A 19773-nucleotide genomic window follows, 5' to 3' on the forward strand; every position below is an offset into this window, starting at 1 on the left:
AGGAAATTAAAACCGATAGTAAAAGATGCTTTAGCCATATGGGCCCACTGAGGAGATTAAAGATAATCTAGGCATGGCCCAACACTTAAATGGATACTTTGCTTCAGTTTTTAATGAGGGTGATAGGAAACTTGGGGTCAGTGGCAGGGTGGCTAATTGAAACAAGGATATGGAAGTAAAAATTACCACATCCTAAGTGGAAGCCACACTCAGACACCCTAATGGGACCAAATTGGGGAGGGGGACAGTTAATCTCTATGTAAGAATACTAAAGGAATTGGCACATACAATTGCAGGCAGAGCCCTGCAGTGGGACTGGGATCCCACAGGACCTGCTGCCATAAAAGCGGGAGCAGAATTAAAAATAGTCCTGCACAGGGCTCTAATTGCAAGCCCAGCAGTCAGGATTTCTAATGAATCTGTAAACTCAGAGGTTGTACCCTGTGACTTGAGAATTGCATATATGATACCTATATTTAAGAAAGGGGGTTTGGGGAAGGGATCCGGGAAGCTACAGGCCCATTAGGTTGACCACAGTTGTATGCCAGGTCTTTGGACAAACTTGGAAAGAGAGTAATTAAAGGCATAGAGGTAAACGGTAATTGGTAGATTGTGCCAGCAGCCAGACCAAGCTGATCTGTCTTTGGGAAGATAACGGATTCTTTAGAAAGAGGAAATGTATTAGCTGTAATCTACCTGGATGTCAGTACAGCATTTGATACAGGTCCACATGAGAAATTATCAGTTAAATTGGAGAAGATGAGGATTAATCTGAGAACTGAAAGGTGGATCACACTGAAAGGTGAACTGTCAGGCTGGAAGGAGGTTACTAGTGGAGTTCCTCAGGGATCGGCCTTGGGACCAGTCTTCATTAAGGTTTTCATTATTGACCTTGGCACAAAACTTTGCAGATGCGCGAAGTTGGACGGTGTTGCTAATATGGAGAAGAACCAGAATATCCAACTGCGGCAGGACGCTGCTGGGCAGCCTCAATCCAGTCCTGCCACCCCAGCCCCAGTCAGGGGGAATGGACGGGGGCTGGGTCAATAGCCTGGGTTTGCCTAATCGCTGACTGCACCTGCCAGCCTCAGTAGGCAGGAGCCTAAAGGCTGGGAGGAAGGGAGTGAAAGGGGTGGGGGGTGGAGACCAGGAGGGAAGGGAGGCTCAGTGCGAGATAGGAGCCTGCTGCTCTGTTGCTGACCAGGCCTGGGTTAGGCCAAGTCACGGAAAATATCCCCTGTATATTTACATGATGGGTGGTGGTGGGAAACGGACAAATAAAGAGCATGAGTGCACCAGCTTGGAGTGTCCCTGAGTCCGTGAGGAGTGGGGCCGAGGGGCTGCGTACGCAGGGGCGGGGCGTGCACCCCCTTACACATACAAGAAGATTTGGACGACCCTGAAAATGGGAGTAATAGAAGTGGGATGAAATTTAATGGTGCAAAGTTTCAGGTCATGCATAGAGAGACTAAGAACGAGAGTTTTTTGCTCTAAGCTGGGGATTTATCAGTTAGAAGCAATGGTGGGAAAAGACCTGGTGTATTGGTCGATCACAGGATGACTGAGCTGCCAATATGGTGTGGCCATGACAAGGCTAATTCCTTACCCAGTGCATCCCAGGATTACATTTCCAGCAGAGAGAGAGAAGTGTTATTACTATTGTACAAGGCACAGCATCTGGAACATTGTCCGCAATTCTAGTGTCCCATGTTTAAGAAAGATTAATTCAAACTGGAACTCGTACAGAGAAGGGTTCTGAGGATGATAAGAGGAACGGAGAATCTACCTTATGAGATGAGACTTAGGGGGCTTGGCTTGTTTAGCCTGACCAAATGAAGGCTAAGGGGAGATACAATTGCTCTCTGTAAATACACCAGGGAGGATGTGACGTTCCCCTCTGGTGCTGTCTGGACCGGTGATCTGCTAGGTCACTCCAATCCTTGACTCTGGGAGCCAGCCTTCCCCTGCTCTGCTGTGAGAACCCCCACTCCTGGGCTGTTCACGCACAGCCTCTGGCACGTAAGCTGCTCCTTGGATTGTGCAACCAAATGACACTAGCCAATATCTCCGGTCCCAGACACAACCCTAGGAACCTCCGTCTTGCAGTGTCCAGTTATACCCGCTGGATGCTGCAAGCTTGTATGAGTTCGTTAATTTAACAAAGAAATTGATACGTATCAGGCTTGTTATCCCAAGGGGAGACTGTGACACGCTTCAAACCAAACGCCCTGCTTCAGATAGAATAAACAAACAGATTTATTAACTACAAAGGATAGATTTTAAGTGATTATAAGTCAAAGCATAACAAGTCAGAGTTAGTTACCAAAATAAAATAAAATATAAGCACGCAGTCTAAACTCTCAACCCTATTGGACTGGGCAACATCTAGATTAAGCCGTTTTTCTCATCCCACAGGATATACAGTCCTTAATATACAGGTTTGTTCCTTAAACCTGGGCCTTATCAGGAGCCTTATCATCTTCTCAGTGTCTTGGTTGCTTGCAGCAAAGATGGGGGCAGGAGAAGGGCCCAGTATGTGTCCGTTCTGCCTGTTTTATACCCTCAGTCCATGTGCTTGGGGAGCACAAGTCCAGGCATGTCTGGGGGGCATTGCTGAGTCTCTCCCAGCAAGGTTGAGCAATTCCCCTGGTGAGACATTGCATTGTAGCTCCCTTGCTGGACAATGGCTGTTGATGGGTTGTTTGACACCCCGGCCGGGTGTTGGTTACTTTCCTTGCTGTTGCCTCTGGGGAGCTAATGTCTGGCTGATCCCCCAACTTACAGCATGTTTTAGTGACAACCATACTACACAATTCTCATATGCATTAATGACAGATGTATATGGATAAAGAAATGACTTTCAGCAGATCATAACCGTTCCTCTGATACCTTACAAGGCCTGCTTTATCTGTAAGATCACAACTATATGAAAATGAGGTATATGGGGGCTACAGTATGCTCCCCCAAGGTATTGAATGTCAGAGGGAGAGGTGCCATTTAAGTTATGGGGTGATGTTGTCACAAGACAAAATGGATATAAACTGGCGATTAACAAGTTTAGGGTTGAAATTAGACAAAGGTTTCCAACCATCAAAGGAGTGAAGTTCTGGAGCAGCCTCCCAAGGGGAGCAGTGGGGGCAAAAAGCTGAACTGGCTTCAAGATTGAGCTTGGTAAATTTATGGAGGGGATGGGATGAAGAGTTGGCTCCAATGGCATGTGCTCCTTCTGTGACTGCGATTAGCAAATATCTCCAGTAGCCAGTGATGGGACACTAGATGGGGAGGGCTCTGTGTTACTACAGAGAATTCTTTCCCAGGTGTCTGGCTGGTGGGTCTTGCCCCCATGTTTGGGAGCCTGACTGCCATATTTGGGGTCAGGAAGGAACTTTCTTCCAGGTCAGACTGGCAGATATCTTTGGGGGGTTCCCCTTCACCACTCTGCAGCATGGGGCACTTGCTGGTTTGAATTAGAGTACATGGAGGATTCTGTGTAACCTAAATTTTTGATTTAGTCCTAAGTGGAACACAGGATCTGGGCCTAGAGGTGAATATAGCTGGATTGCTTGGTAATAGAGACCATAATATAATTAAATTTAACATCCCTGTGGCGGGGAAAACACCACAGCAGCCCAGCACTGTAGCATTTAATTTCAGAAAGGGGGACTACACCAAAATAAGGAGGTTAGTTAAACAGAAATTAAAAGGTACAGTGCCAAACATGAAATCCCTGCAAGCTGCATGGAAATTTTTTAGACACCATAATAGAGGTTTAACTTAAATGTATACACCAAATTAAAAAAAACATAGTAAGAGAACCAAAAAAGTGCCACCGTGGCTAAACAACAAAGTAAAAGAAGCAGTGAGAGGCAAAAAGGCATCCTTTAAAAAGGTGAAAGTTAAATCCTAGTGAAGGAAATAGAAAGGAGCATAAACTCTAGCAAGTGAAGTGTAAAAATATAATTAGGAAGGCCAAAAAAGAATTTGAAGAACATCTAGCCAAAGACTCAAAAAGTTATAGCAATTTTTTTTTAAGTACATCAGAAGCAGGAAGCCTGCTAAACAACCAGTGGGGCCACTGGACGACTGAGATGCTAAAAGAGCACTCAAGGGCTTTGTTTGCAGGGACAATCCCTCACTCTCACAGACCTTGGGAGACAGGCCAATCCTCGCTTACAGGCAGCCCCCAACCTGAAGCAAATACTCACCAGCAACTACACACCACACCACAGAAACACTAACCTGGGAACCAATCCCTGAAACAAATCCCGTTGCCAACTCTATCCGCATATCTATTCAAAGGACACCATCATAGGACCTAACCACATCAGCCATGCCATCAGGGGCTCATTCACCTGCACATCTACCAATATGATATATGCCATCTGTCACGGAGTGTGGGGGAGACCAGGCCCTGCACCCCCGGCTTCCTGCGATTCACCATGACTCTCAGCCAACCAGTTGAACAGAAGGTTTATTTGATGACAGGAACACAGTCCAAAACAGGTCTTGCCGGTACCGACAACAGCCCCCTCCCCCTTTAGTTAGGTCCATCTGGGGGCCCCAGGGAGGCCACAGCCATGTTGGGAAGCCCAAGCCCCATCGGGTCACCACTCTCCATCTTCCAGCCAGCTCCAAACCTGAACACTCCCTTCAGCCCCCCCTTTCTGGCCTTTTCCCGGCTCCTCCCCCCAGCCTTTGTCTCCTTTGTCCAGTTTTCCGGGCAGAGGTGTCACCTGGCCTCCAACCCCCTTCCTGGGTTCTCAGGATACATGCTCAGGTATGCTCCCTTCCCCAATGCAGGCAGCCCCAGCAAAACTCCCCTGCAACCTTCCCAGGTTATCAGCATTCAAATAACACATCAAGAACATTCCCACTTCGTCACACCATCATGTGCCAGCAATGCCCTTCTGCCATGTACATTGGCCAAACCGGACAGTCTCTACACAAAAGAATAAATGGACACAAATCAGACATCAAGAACTGTAACATTCAAAACCCAGTAGGAGAACACTTCAGTCTCCCTGGACACTCAATAATAGACTTAAAAGTGGCCATTCTTCAACAACAAAATTTCAAAAAGAGACTTCAACGAGAAACTGCAGAACTGGAATTAATTTGCAAACTTGACACCATCAAATTAGGCCTGAATGAAGACTGGGAGTGGCTGGGTCACTACAAAAAGTAATTTTCCCTCTGTTGATATTCATCCCTTCTTGTCAACTATTGGGAATGGGTCCCATCCACCCTGATTGAATTGGCCTTGTTAGCATTGACCCCTCTGACTTGGTAAGGCAACTCCCATCTTTTCATGTGCTGTGAATTTATACCTGCCTACTGTATTTGTCACTCCATGCATCTGATGAAGTGGCTTATAACCCACAAAAGCTTAAGCTCAAATAAATTTGTTAGTCTCTAAGGTGCCACAAGGACTCCTTGTTGTTTTAGTTAATATAGTGTATTTAGATTTTCAGAAAGCCTTTGACAAGGTACCTCACCAAAGATTTTTAAGCAAAGTAAGCTGTCATGGGATAAGAGGGAAGGTCCTCTCATGGATCAGTAACTGATGAAAAGATAGGAAACGGGGTAAGAATAAATGGTCAGTTTTGAGAATGGAGAGAGTTAAATAGTGGTGTCCCCTAAGGATTTGTTCTGGTCCTATTCAACATATTCATAAACGATCTGGAAAAAGGGCAGAAAGCGAGGTGGCAACATTTGCAAATGATACCAAACTGCTCAAGCTAGTTAAGTCCCAGGCAGACTGCGGAGAGCTACAAAGGGATCTCACAAAACTGGGGGACTGGGCAACAAAATAGCAGATGAAATTCAATGTTTATAAATGCAAAGTACTGCACATTGGAAAACATAATCTCAACTATACATATAAAATAATGGGGTCTACATTAGCTGTTACCACTCAAGAAAGATCTTGGAGTCATTTGGGATAGTTCTCTGAAATCATCCACTCTATGTGCAGTGGCAGTCAAAATAGTGAACAGAGTGTTGGGAATCATTAAGAAAGGAATAGATAATAAGACAGAAAATATCATATTGACCCTATACAAATTCATGGTACGCCAACATCTTGAATACTGCGTGCAGATGTGGTTGCCCCATCTCAAAAAAGACATATTGGAATTGGAAAAGGTTCAGAAAATGATTAGGGGTATGGAGCAGCTTCCATATGAGGAGAGATTAATAAGATTGGGACTGTTCAGCGTGGAAAAGAGACAACTAAGGGGGGATATGGTTGAGGTCTATAAAATCATGACTGGTGTGGAGAAAGTGAGTAAGGAAGTGGTATTTACTCCTTCTCATAACACAAGAACTAGGGGCCACCATATGAAATTAATGGGCAGCAGGTTTAAAACAAATAAAAAGAAGCATTTTTTCACACAATGCACAGTCAACCTGAGGAACTCCCTGCCAGAGGATGCTGTGAAGACCAAGACTATAACAGGGTTCAAAAAGAACTAGATAAGTTAATGGAGGCTAGGTCCATCAATGGCTATTAGCCAGGGTGGGCAGGGATGGTGTCCCTAGCCTCTGTTTACCAGAAGCTGGGAATGGGTGATGGGGATGGATCACTTGATGATTACCTGTTCTGTTCATTCCCTCTGGGACACCTGGCATTGGCCATTGTCAGAGGACAAGGTCCTGGGCTAGATGGACCTTTGGTCTGATGCAGTATGGCCGTTCTTATGTTCTTATGTAACCTGAAGTCTTTAAATCAAGAGTTGAGGGCCTCAGTGACTCAGCCAGAGGTTAAGGGTCTATTCCAGGAGCGGGTGGGTGAGGTTCTGTGGCCTGTGACATGCAGGAGGTCAGACTAGTTCATGATGGTTCCTTATGGCCTTGAAGTCTGTGTCTAAGTACTTCACTTTACATGCACACCTTTAGTTAACTTGGTTTAATTTTGCATGTCAATAAGCCCTCAGACTGTCAGGTCTTGGGAGTGTTTGTTCTGTAAATGCCCGGCCCACCCGAGAGTGCTGTAATAAATAATAGGGCATTTAGAAAGACCATTGCAGTTTTGTGAGGCATATGCAGAGTTCTTGTGTCATGGAGCAAGGAGGCGATAGTCCCTGTCTAAGGTTATGTCGACACAGCAAAAAGAGTTGTGTGCTAACTCAGGTTGGCTAACCCGCTTTAGCTAACTCAGGTTAAAATTGTGAAGACATGGCAACTTGGCTTTTACGTGAGCCAGCAGCTCGAATTCAAACGCTGGCTCCACCGCAGGCTTTAACTCGAGCTGCAAACCCGCATTAAAGCCAAGTTGCCATGTCTTTGCTACTATTTTAACCTGAGTTAGCTAACCTAGGTTAGCTAATTGGACTTAAGAACACACCATTTTTGCAGTGTAGGTACTCTATGTGGCTCAAATGGTGCCACGCTGAAATCAATCAGTGTTATCTATTCCCTAATATCTCATTGGCTCCACCTGCTAGTGATCAAATTCAGATCTGTCCCCTGTGCCCCACGAGTCTCAGTTTCTCCATTCTTCACTCAGGGGCAATACCGGGCAACTCTTCCTCATTCCGGGTGGTAGTGAAGGGTCTGTTCATTTACTCCTCTGGCTCAGCCTGCAGCTGAGGGTTGGCAACATGGGCTTGCTAACTAGTTCTACAGTTGGATGGTGAAGGTGATCGATCGTCTGAGTGCCTGGGGTTTGGGTGAGAGGGAGCCGGTTTGGGCTTCATCTGGGTGAGACTGGGGTGGTGATGGGGGAACAGCCAGAGGAATTGGTGATGATTCTAGGAGCTCTCTCTTTTTGCCCACCCTTTGTTACTCGATTAGCCTTCCGGGTCCTGTTGAGTGCTCCGAGAGCAGTTCATGCCGCTTGTGCTTGCTGTAAAGTTGCTGGCCACCACTGTTGCATTTGGGGCTTCCCCACAGGGATCCAGGTGTTTCACCTTTGGGCACTGCCTTTGTGGGGCTGTGCCGGCAGAGCGCTCTGCAGCTGGGGCAGAACACAGCTTTTCTTGCTTGGCAAAGCCTCTTAGGCGGAACGTGACACCTGTGGTCTGAGATCTGCACTGGCTCCCAAGTCACTTTCAGAGGTCATGAAAGATGATGGATTCAACCTATAAACTTTTACTGGTTTTGGCCTTTGTTGCTGCAGTAATGCACGGGAATCAGTGAGGTGTCAGCCAACCAGTGCCTGGCTTAATCAGAAAAGGGTTGCTGGCAAGATGCCAGCGAGGGACCCTTGGCTCTGGAATTCACTTCTGCCCTTGGCCTAGTCTTCCGGAGCTGTTTCAAGGCTTCTCTGATTTCCTGGGCTGTTGGGAGCGAGTGACTTGGGAAGGGAAGGTTATTAGTTAGTCCTGACAGGTTGGGAGGATTTTGCCACTGATGTTGAAGTGCCCTGATAGTAGGTAAGACATCTTGGCTGTACCTTAACTCAGGTTAAAAAAGCAGCGAGGACAAGGCCACTCAGGTCTTAACTCAGGTTAGCAGCTTGAGTTCAGCCCCAGACTCCTGTATCGGCTGTAACCTGAGTTAAAACCTGAGTGGCCTTGGTCTCACTGCTATTTAACCTGCGTTAGCTAGCCCGAGTTAAGAACACAGCATCGCCTCTCTTTGCAGGGAAGATGCTCTCTTAGAGGCAGCATTTTCTAGTTCTGGGGGCCCGAGGCTGGGTGCCAGACTCCTGGGATCTAATTCCAGCTCTGATACTGACTTGCTGTTTGGCTTTGGGAAAATCACTGTCCCCTTGGTGCCTCAGTTTCCCTGTTTGTAAAATACTGGCAGTGTTTCCCTGCCTTGCAGGAGACATCTGACGTTGCAAAGTCAACACATTCATTATGTTGAGATCTTGTTTCCAAAAAGCCCCTGACGTCTCTGGAACACCCTGGCTTCCCTTCCAATGCTTCCTGTGAACAGGGTGGATGCTCCTGGCTCTCTCTCCAAGCCTATCACTGCACGCACCCCAGGTCTCTCACTGTCTAACTGAGGAGGCCGGAAGGACTAAAGACAACCCTTTCCGAGGGCTCTTAGGTGGCTCCTTCCCCAGTGTCCAGGCTCGGACTCTAGACTTGTTTCCTAGATTGTGCACGTCCACAGACCATGTATTTGGGCATGGTAATTCTGTACTCTGCCTGTTCTGATCTGTGTGTCTGTTTCTCTTTCCATAGTGCTCAGTATTGGTGAGGGTGGCTTCTGGGAAGGAACTGTGAAAGGACGGACTGGTTGGTTCCCGGCAGAATGCGTTGAGGAAGTGCAGATGCGACAGTATGACCCACGGCAAGGTAAGCTTTCCTGCTCGGGTAGGGTGACTGTCTCAGATGCTGGGTTGAGTGCCTCCTCTGCAAGGCAGTGTCCAGCCCCCAGCAATTCAGACTTGTTGACTTCCACTTACACAGAACTCTCAGGCTGCCCATCTTCTGCCCTGGGTGCCAGCCATAAACCGAAACCCACAAAATAACAGAAGTTACGGTCTAGTCAATTTGTCAGTGATTCTCTTGCTGCGCCCAGTCCAGAGTCCCACCTTCAGCGCTTTCAGTGTCGGGACTTACGTGCTTGCCGCCCTCTGGGAGCATTATTTAGTCATACAGGGCAATGGCTTCAAATCCTACCACTGGCTTTTTGGGTGTCAAATGTGAGACAATTCAGATGTCCCCAGATGAGTGGCTGTAGCACTTTCAGCAGTGGCTGTGATACGACCTGTGATTCACAGGGGCTCCTGTCCCCTTAATCAGGGCTCAGCATATGCTTGCATAAGAAGCCGACTCCCACGTGCATCTCATGCTTTCCTCGCGCCATTCTAACACAAGATGCACTGAAAGCAAAGCTGCTGAGTGACATGGAGCTGGGTTGCTTCCCCTGCCAAGTGCCCTCTTCAGTGCCATGTGCAGACATTGGGTTAGTGAGCAATTGCTCACCTCAGGACGCTCTGGCCTCCTGGAACAGCGCCTAGCGCGGCACGAGTGGCTAGCAAGGGGCCAGTCCATCTGGAGCTTTCCATACATCTGAAAAAAGACACAAGTTACATCTGATCGTCCAAAGTGGCTCCATGTGTGGGCAGGGCCTTCTGGGAAGGAGGTGTGGTCATGACAGAACCCTTCCAACAGCTGTGTAAAACAGGCAGCTTGCTTCCTGTGCGCACAGGGCCGTGGCAGGTGCTGGTGAGGAGTCCTGGAGTGCCGTGATTGCACTGTTGATGAACATCCTGCAAGGCTCATATGGCGCACCAGCTCTGCTAGAGTTCAGCCTGAGAAGCCCTTTCTGTTCCAAGGGTCACTCTTCTGATTGTGCTAAAATGCACATGCTTACTCAGATTGCCTTGGAATGTGGTATGCCTCATGGGGGCACGGGGTAGGGGGAGTGATCCAAACTTGGGGCCACTTGAGCGAGGGGTTCCTGCGGTACAGCTCCCCTCACCGGTTCTGGAGATTGACAGATTCTACCAATGTTTTTTGCACACACCAGGGGCTCAAACTGTGGCTCTGATTGTCCCTCGTTTGATCTCAATTACCTGACATTGGTCCCAGCTAGTGCATGGATCCCACAGCCTCTTGGGAAGAGTTTAGCTCTCTGTGTTAGCATGTGCTAAACACTCCCGCACCAGACTGCAGTGCATGCGTTCAGAAAGACTAGCCAAGAGTTTCAGGCCACCCAGCGTTCACATGACCTTGTGGCTTAGGTGCATGTTGTGGCTGGACTTAAGCTACTGTTGTGCACTGCAAGTTCAAACCCTCCCCTTGGCAGAAATCTGAAAATGAAATGTCGACCTGTTGCTCAAGCCGCCTCTAGCAAATGGTGGGGGGGTAGTTTGAGCAGAGTGGAAATTCAGGAGCTGCTGAAACTATTCTAATTACATGTGAATTTTTGCAGGGAGGGGACTAAATGGAGTTGGGTGTGGGGAGGGACACTGGAGGAGTGATACGGGGCAGGGTTGCAGGGTGCATGGGGGGAACTGTCAGCCCCACATTCTCCCCTAATGTGAGTGTGTGCTGGGGCCTGGGAGGCCTGCCCCATGGGACCTCTGTTCCTGTTGCCATGTATTACTGGGATCTGCATCCCTTTCCCTGCCCTCTCTTGTGAGCTGGGCTCTGGGGATTCCTGCCCATCGAGGGTGTCTAAGCCCCTCTCCCTGCCCCATGAGGGTGAAGGCCGTCACTCTGAGGGGTGGGAGCCCCTCTCCTTGGCTCTCCATGTGAGGCCTGCTTCTTTGTGTGGGAGGTTCACCGAGTTGAGAATGGGCATGCTTGGGGAATGGCATGAGCTAGCAAGTGCCCTCAGTGGAGCGGGGGCGTGAGAACGCCCCCAGAGATGAATGGAGCAGTTTGCATGCCTCAGAGCCATGGTTCCAGGCTGTATTCAGCTCCAGGGGGTGTCCTGGCTCAGCTAGGAGCAGGCCACCTCGCTCTCAGAGTCTCGTATACTGCAGCTGTATGTGTGCGGCTCGTTCCCTCCATCCTTCCCTGTTCTTCCTCAAATGTCCAATCTTAGGATTGTCCAGTGCCACGCAGCTGAGCATAGCAAAGTGGTTGCTGATTCATTTCGTGCAGTAGCTTACTGGAGTGCCAGCTCCACTTGAGTTCGGGTTGAGAAACTCTGACTGTTCTAAGTGTGGTGAAATCCATATGCCCACTCACCTTGTCTTGGAGTTTGCTGTGCCTCATGGCAATGCAGGGTAGGGTTAGTGAGCCAAATGGGGGTTCGTTTGAGCCAACGGTTCCTGACACGTATGCTTCCAAAAACACCATTTCACAAAATCCACAGATTCTGCCTGGCTGTGTGTGTGTTTGTTTTTTGCACATGTGGGGCTCAAACCAAGGCTCTGAGCATCCCCAGTTGATCCCAGTTGCTTGATATTTATCCCAATTAGTGCCTGGCCACCCACAGCCCCACTGGGGAAGTGTCAGAAGATGACACTGCCTCTTTAAGAGGGAAGAGGCCAGTGCACCTGTGGTCAGCTGACCCCAGTTCGCCTTAAAAGAGGGTCAGGAGGTGGTAGGTGAGAGCTGCCTGGGCATAAGAGAGTAATAGGTGAGAGCTACTGGAGATCGGAAGTGGTCCCTGAAGGACGCTGTAGCTGATGCCTGGGGGAAAGCTGAAGGCCGGAAAGCAGCAAGAGGGGTTTGCCAGCTGATCTCTCCAGGGCTAGAGAGGGCTGAAGGCCGGGCAATGGTGGAGGGACTTAGCCACTGATGTCTCCATGCTGGAGAGCTAGAGCCAGAGGGCTGGAGGGGTGCGAGCTGGGGAAGGGAGGGTCCTGGTGCAGATGAGCTCCCAGCAGAGAGGTTCCTCTTGCTGGGAAGAGCAGGGTTGCACTCCAGCTGGAAGGGCTGGGGGATGTGAAGAAGGCCAAAGAAGAGCCTATGAAATGTGAAGTATTGGATAAGACTTTCCTTGGAGCAGCCTCCCTTGTTCCCGCCCCCTTTAGCTGGAGAGAGTCTTAGTAGGAAAAGCCCCTGGTTTGAGTCTCTCTGATGGTGCTAACTGTCCTTGTGGGGAACAGAGACGCCAGCTGAGATGGGTGGAGCTGCTGCTGCCACTGTTAAATCCAAACCCATTTGATCTGCGGTGGTGGTTGGGATTTAGCCCTGGCATAACGTAGTGTTGCTGCTGCCCATATCTCAGGGTTCTTCTTTGAGTGATTGCTCCTGTGTATTCCACAGTAGGTGTGTGTGCTCGCCACGTGCTCCGGTGCCGGAAGTTTTTCCCTTAGCAGCATCCGTAGTGGGGGAGCACCGCGGCAACCCCTGGAGTGGCGCCGACATATCGCGTTATAAAGGGGGCTGCGTGCTCCCCCCACCCTCAGTTCCTTTTTGCCGCCAGTGAAGGTAGTCGGAACTTGTGCTCCGGCACCCGCCGTGGAAGGCGCTATGCCCGGAGCTCATCACGGGAATCCCAGGCACCGAGGTGTCGTAGTCTTGGGCGCCGGAGGCATTATGGAGACAGCACCTCAGACTCCTACCTGTCCGCCTCCAGGGGCCAGAGCCGTCATGTGCGGGACCCCTCCAGCCATTCGCATGGCACTGTCCGCTCGTCCTGGACTTCGGGTTCGGCACGTAGCCGCCCCTCGTCAAGCAGTTCGGTGCCGCAAGACCAGCCAGCCCTCCTGGGTCACCTTGTGTCCCAAGGCCAGGCTGTTCCCTGGCAGGGACAGTGGTGCCAGTGGGCACCATGGCCCCAGGCACCGGCATCGCTGGGACCCCGCTCCGTGGCGGGAGTGTCCCAGGCCCAGCCGACGTTGCCGCCTCGGCACTGCGATGAGGCAGTGGGCACCGACCCTCCGGCATCGACTCGGGCCCCGGGTAAGGACGTCGAGCTTGTGGTACAGCTGGGTGCAGACGACACCGTGGCACCGACCTCCTCAGCGCTGGACAACTCCGTGGCGCCACCACCTCCGGTCTCTCAGGAGGACTTCAAGGCCCACCAGGAGCTACTCAGGAGGGTGGCATCAAACCCCCAGCTCCAGGCCGAGAAGATGGAGGAGCCGTCGGACACATTGTTTAATGTCCTGACCTCCTCGACGCTGGGACATGCGGCTCTCCCGTTCCATCAGGGGGTGGCCAACATTACTACTGGCCTCTCTCTGTCCGATCTCCAAAAAGGTTGAATGGAAGTACTTTGTGCCCACAAAAGGGCATGAGTACTTATACTCCCACCCATCACCAAACACTCTGGTGGTGGAATCGGTGAATCAGCGTGAGAGGTACGGCCAACCCGCTCCTACCCCTAAGGACAAAGACGCTCGCAGGCTGGATTCTTTTGGGAGAAAGGTGTATTCGTCTGTGAGCTTTCAGCTCAGAGTGGCCAACCACCAGGCCCTCTTGAGCAGATATGATTTTAACCTGTGGGGTCCCTTGCCAAGTTTGAGCCCTCCCTCCTCAAGAAGGACAGGAAGGAGTTTTGGGCCCTTGCGGATGAGGGGGCGGCGGCGGCGCGCCAGGCGGCCTCCAATGTGGCGGACACAGCCGCTCATTTGATGGCCGCGGCAATCTCCATGAGAAAGGCCAGAGAGCGAAAGCCAGGACGCCCATTGGCTGAGTCCCAGTCGATCATGCAGGACCTGCCGTTCGATGGTCGGGCCCTGTTTGCAGATCAAACAGATACGCGTCTGCATGGGATGAAAGACTCCGGTACTACCCTGCAGACGCTGGGCCTGTACGTCCCGCCGGTCAAGGACAAGCCCAGGCCTCACTCCTCTGCTCCACAGGCTCGGGGCAGATAGGCGGGGGCTCATAAGAAGCAGCGGGAGCAGAGGCGCCGGTCACAACGCCAATCCCTCTCGGCCCCTTGCCCAGGGCCCTCTAAGGCCAGGAGGCTACGGAAGCGGCGTTTTTGACTGCTCGCGGGGGGTCACTGGGCCTGTTGCCAGGTTAAACCCCCCCCCCCCAGTTAATAAAGTTCAGGTTTGCAAATCGTTTACCTGCCTTCTGTTTGCAATGGTCCCGTATTAGTATGGACCGCTGGGTCTTCAACGCTGTCTCCCTGGGGTACAGGTTGCAGTTTGTGTCGCCCCCGCCCAATTGCCCTCTGGCCAGGGAGTTGGTGGAGGACCCAGAACATGCGCTCCTCCTAGGTCAGCAGGTACAGCGCCTCTGGGAGCCATGGAGAGGGTACCTTGGGAATTCTGGGGCAAGGGGTTTTATTCCAGGTATTTCCTCATCCCGAAGGCAAAGGGCGGGCTTCGGCCCATCCTCGACCTGCGGAAGCTCAACCAGTTCTTGGTACACTGCAAATTCCGCCTGGTGTCCCAAGCCTCTATTATTCCCTCCCTAGACCCGGGGGATTGGTTTGCAGCGCTGGACCTTCAGGATGCCTACTTCTACATCCACATTTTCGAAGGTCACAGGCGCTTCTTCCATTTCCTGGTGGGTCAGGACCATTACCAGTTTACGGTCCTCTCCTTTGGCCTCTCGACGGCCCCCAGGGTCTTCACCAAATGTACGGCGGTGGTAGTGGCCCACCTCAGGAGGAGAGGGCTGCAGGTCTTTCCCTACCTGGACGATTGGCTGCTCAAGGGCAAGTCCCGGTCCCAGGTGCAGCAGCAAATAACCCTCCTGCTACACACCTGCTCCGCTCTGGGCCTAGTGGTAAACGAGGAGAAATCCACGTTAGTTCCGGTCTAGCGCATAGAATTCATAGGAGCGCTGCTGCTTTCCCAAGCGGCCACGGCCTCCCTTCCAAGGGACAGGTTCGAGGCGCTCAAAGGCCTCGTCGCCTTGGTCACGGCCTTCCCGGTAACCACGGCTCGGCTATGCCTTCAAATCCTTGGCCACATGGCAGCATGCACCACAGTGGTGCGAAATGCCAGGCTCCGGATGAGGCCCCTCCAACTCTGGTTGGCCTCCCGCTATTCCCAGGCCAGGGACGGCCTGGACAAGGTTGTTATGGTGCCGCCCGCGATGCTTGTGGGCCTCCAATGGTGGTCCCTCCCGAGCAACATGCTCCGGGGAATCCCCTTCTGAGACCCCTCTCCCTCCCTAGATCTAGTGTCGGATGCCTCGGACCTGGGCTGGAGAGCTCACGTGGGGGATGTCAGAACCCAGGGTATGTGGTCAGCTGAGGAACTGACCCTGCACATAAATGTCAGGGAACTCAGGGCAGTGCGCCTGGTGTGCGTGGCTTTCCACCAGCGCTTACAAGGGGAAGTGGTCAGAGTCCTCATGGACTATACCACCGCAATGTATTACATCAACAGGCAAGGGGGCACGTGCTCCAGGGCCTTATGCCAGGAAGCACAACTCCTGTGGGAGTTCTGTATAGCCCACAACATCCTCCTCCGAGTGTTCCACCTACCAGGCGAGAGCAACACGCTCGCAGATCGCCTGAGCAGGGTGTTCTCACATCAGCACGAGTGGTCCCTGCACAGGGAGGTGGCAGAATGGATTTTCCTTCAGTGGGGCACTCCCCAGATAGACCTATTCGCCACTGCACAGAACCGCCTGTGTCCCAGGTTCTGCTCCAGGGTGATAGAAGGCGATGGTCGGGGCCCCTGATGTACGCCTTCCCGCCTTTCCCCCTCATAGGCAGGGTCCTACAGACGGTGAAGTCAGATGGGGCGAGGATTATCCTGTTAGCCCCGGATTGGGCCCACCAACATTGGTACGGGTCCCTACTACAATTCTTGGCGGCCCCCCCTCGCAGGAAGCCACTCCACCCGGACCTCCTCTCCCAGGAGGGAGGTCGTCTCCTCCATCCCAACCTGGCCCTGCTCCATCTGATGGCATGGCTACTCCATGGCTAGATGTGGAGGAGGGGAGGTGTATCAAGGCTGTTAGACGTGTCCTGCTTGAAAGCAGGAAGCCGTCCACACAGAGGACCTACCTGGCTAAGTGGTATTGGTTCTCCTCATGGGCAAGGGAGAGAGGCTCCTCCCCCGCGTCCGCTCCACTCCAGCTGGTCCTGGACTACCTCCTGTCCCTTAGGACCCAAGGGTTAGCCCCTTCCTCGATCAGGGTGCACCTGGCAGCCATTTCGGCCTTCCACCCTCCGGTGGCGGGACAGTCAGTGTTCTCCCACCACATGACTTCCAGGTTTTTAAAGGTTTCAGAGTAGCAGCCGTGTTAGTCTGTATCTGCAAAAAGAAGAACAGGAGTACTTGTGGCACCTTAGAGACTAACAAATTTAAATTTAAATTTGTTAGTCTCTAAGGTGCCACAAGTACTCCTGTTCTTCTTTTTGCAGGTTTTTAAAAAGTTTGGACAGAGCGTTCCCTTATGCTAGACCCCCGATTCCCCCTTGGGACCTGAACCTGGTACTGTCACGCCTCACGGGACCTCCCTTTGAGCCCTTGGCCACTTGTTCCTGGTCCCACTTATCTGAGAAAGTGGCATTTTTGGTGGCTATCACCTCAGCCCGCAGGGTTTCGGAGCTTAGGGTGCTCACCTCGGATCCCCCGTACACTGTCTTCCATAAGGGGAAGGTCCAGCTTCGCCCGCACCCGGCCTTCCTGCTGAAGGTGGTCTCGGCGTTTCATATGGACCAGGACATTTTCCTGCCAGTCCTGTGTCCTAAGCCCCATTCCTCCAATGAGGAACGACGCCTACACATGCTAGATGTGCGTAGGGCGCTGGCCTTTTACTTAGATCAAACAAGGCCATTTCGGACATCCCCTCAGCTTTTCATTGCTACGGCCGAGTGCATGAGAGGGCAACCGGTTTCCACCCAGCGGATCTCCCGCTGGTTCACCTCGTGCATACGCACGTGTTATGACCTGGCTGGGGTTCCCCCACCTCCTATTGTCAAGGCTCATTCGACGAGAGCCCAGGCCTCATCCGCGGCCTATGTGGCTCATGTCCCCATTCAGGACATCTGCAGGGCTACTACATGGTCCTCTGTCCATACCTTTGCATCACACTATGCGATCGTCTCCCAAGCAAGGGATGACGCCGGGTTTGGTAGGGCAGTGCTCCGCCCAGGTAACCCGTAACCGTATCATTCAAAACTCCTGCCCCCCTCCATCAGGTATAGCTTGGAGTCAGTTACCGTGGAATAGACAGGAGTAATCACTCGAAGAAGAAAGGACAGTTACCTGTTCAATAACTGGTGTTCTTCGAGATGTGTTGCTCCTGTCTATTCCACACCCCGCCCTCCTTCCCCTCTGTTGATGTTGTCTGGCAAGAAGGAATTGAGAGTGGGGGGAGCCCGTGGCTCCCCTTATAGCGCGATATAGAGGCGCCACTCCAGGGGTGGCCACGGTGCTCCCCTAGTATGGATACTGCTAAGGGAAAAACTTCCGGCACCGGGCGAGCACGCACACCTCCTGTGGAATAGACAGGAGCAACACATCTCAAAGAACGCCAGTTACAGAACAGGTAACTGTCCTTTTTCTATTGCTGCCCAACACTGGAGTACCGAAGTGCCTCCCACACAAAAACTATAGCAATAGCAAAGTCCGTAGAGGCCCTTCTGGGGCCTCTGACGCTTCTCCCTTTTCAGAGTAAAGACTGTGATTGAGGTAGGGCTTGTAAATTAATTTTATTAAAAAAACCCTACGTACTTTGGGTTGGAGGGCTTTAGGCTGACTTTGCGGGGGTTGGTTGGTTTGGGATTTGAGGGGTAGAAGTGAGGGTGCTAATGTTATGAGTGTCGTTGCCATGATGTGAAAGCATTTTTGATGAAGGTTTTGCAGCTTTTCCTAAAGAGAGTCAGACTCTGGGGGGTCACCTACTCTCTGGATCTGTACCAGCTTTCACATGCTTTGTCCTACGCTTTGTGTCTGTGTTTTCCCAGAGGAGCGCAGCGGTCATGGTGGCCCAGAGATTGAAATTTGGTGTGGCCATTCATAGAATGGAAACTGATCTTTAATATGGCTGGCACCAATATTTTTCAGAGTTCCTTGAGTTTTGGCATGTGTAATGGGGCCAAACCCAGACAGGGGTAGTGGGGTAGATAATATGAGCTGTTGAGGGCTGGAACTTTCTTTCCTATTTTCATATGTATTCGGTTGTTCTTATCAACAAAGTATACTGACAGCTCTTCACAGCAGGAGATGCCTGGGTCTGGTGTCTGGGCTATGAAGTGGGTTGATTAGCCGGCTCAATATGCAAAATAACTCTGCTGTCCTTGATTCTGTGTCACTGATTGTGGAGGAGGAGGATACTTGTTTTGCCTCCTTCACTGCAATGGCAAAATCCTGTCAGAGTTGTTTGTGCTGCATTCAGTATACTTGCTGTGCAACTAGCATTTTAACTTCCCTGTGCACAGCATCTGCCGTAGTTCATCTATGAACCATGGTGATCTTCTTGATCATTGGGGTGGGGGAGAGCTGGCAGCTTGGGGCCAAGGCATCTGTGGCAGTGGCCATCAGGTGAACGTGTTGTGGTGTTAACTCATCTGTGCCTTGGGCTGCTTCTTGTAGGGCAAGTTGGAAACCTAGCGGTTCAGGAATCTTGGGAGGCACCAGCTTTGGCTGTTTGCTACCCTGGAGGAGAGGAGGAAAGTCTCTGAGCTCTGCCTGGATATTGGAGCTGTCACCAACAGGAGAGGTGTATGTTGGTGACATCTCCAATATCTAGTCCTAAGCCAAAGATAGGATCCAGCGTATGTCTGGCTGCACGTGTGGATCCAGACTGCCTGCGAGAATGCCATACTTTCCATATGCTCAATGAGGTCGGGTACTATTGCATCTTTTGCATTGTCTATATGGAGCCTGAAGTCACCAAGGCCGTGAATTCTGGGGGACTCCAGTACTGTGCTGGGCAGAGGCTCTGGCAGAGCCTGTAGAAATAGACCAGGTTTCTATCTGGAGGTCTGTACGCCATTAGGAGCTGTAGGTCCCTCTTTGTCCTTTGCCTCACAGAACATAGGGATGTACTTAAATGTGTTTGTTGCTGGGATGGAACATCTTCTGCATCTGAGTTTCGAGAGGAACAGGAGAGCTTCTCTGTCTCCTTTTGTTCATGGTGCATTCTGGGGTCTCTCTTGGCCTGTGATGTAGAGAGTATCCTCTGGGAGGGTTGGTGTGTTAGGGTAGGGATGGCGGTGGCATTCAACCATATCTGTGATGCAAGGACGGGTTCTTCATCCAAAATGGGATAATGCATGGTCCAGTGAGGAGCTGATGTGACCAGTAGCCTGGCGGATGAGAGACTTTAGGAAGCCCTCTAGGCACACAGAGGCAGTGCAATTGCTGGTCCCAGCAGTGTCCCTGCTGGTCATATGACAGGACCGGTGGAAAGGCGGCCACTTGCAGTGATGGCCCTGACTGGACCAGAGAGGAGGTGGCTGCCCTGGCTCTAGCCCGTCCCTCAGCTCATCCCACTGGAGCTGGATGGCTGCAGGGAAGAGCTGTACAACCTGGGCATTTCTGAAGTC

General features: G+C 51.3%; 1 protein-coding gene across 6 annotated transcripts in view; it reads left to right on the plus strand.

Moving 5' to 3' along the window:
- The window catches only part of SHANK3 (SH3 and multiple ankyrin repeat domains 3), a 650584-nt gene that overhangs the window by 445983 nt on the left and 184828 nt on the right, over window positions 1-19773 (plus strand). For all 6 annotated transcript variants that reach the window (XM_054034834.1, XM_054034750.1, XM_054034917.1 and 3 more), the window contains exon 13: window positions 9135-9248. In XM_054034834.1, the coding sequence (XP_053890809.1) occupies window positions 9135-9248 (114 nt within the window). The remainder of the gene's footprint in view (window positions 1-9134; window positions 9249-19773) is intronic.

This window comes from Malaclemys terrapin, chromosome 1 (assembly GCF_027887155.1).
Source record: "Malaclemys terrapin pileata isolate rMalTer1 chromosome 1, rMalTer1.hap1, whole genome shotgun sequence".
NCBI classification, from domain to species: domain Eukaryota; kingdom Metazoa; phylum Chordata; order Testudines; family Emydidae; genus Malaclemys; species Malaclemys terrapin.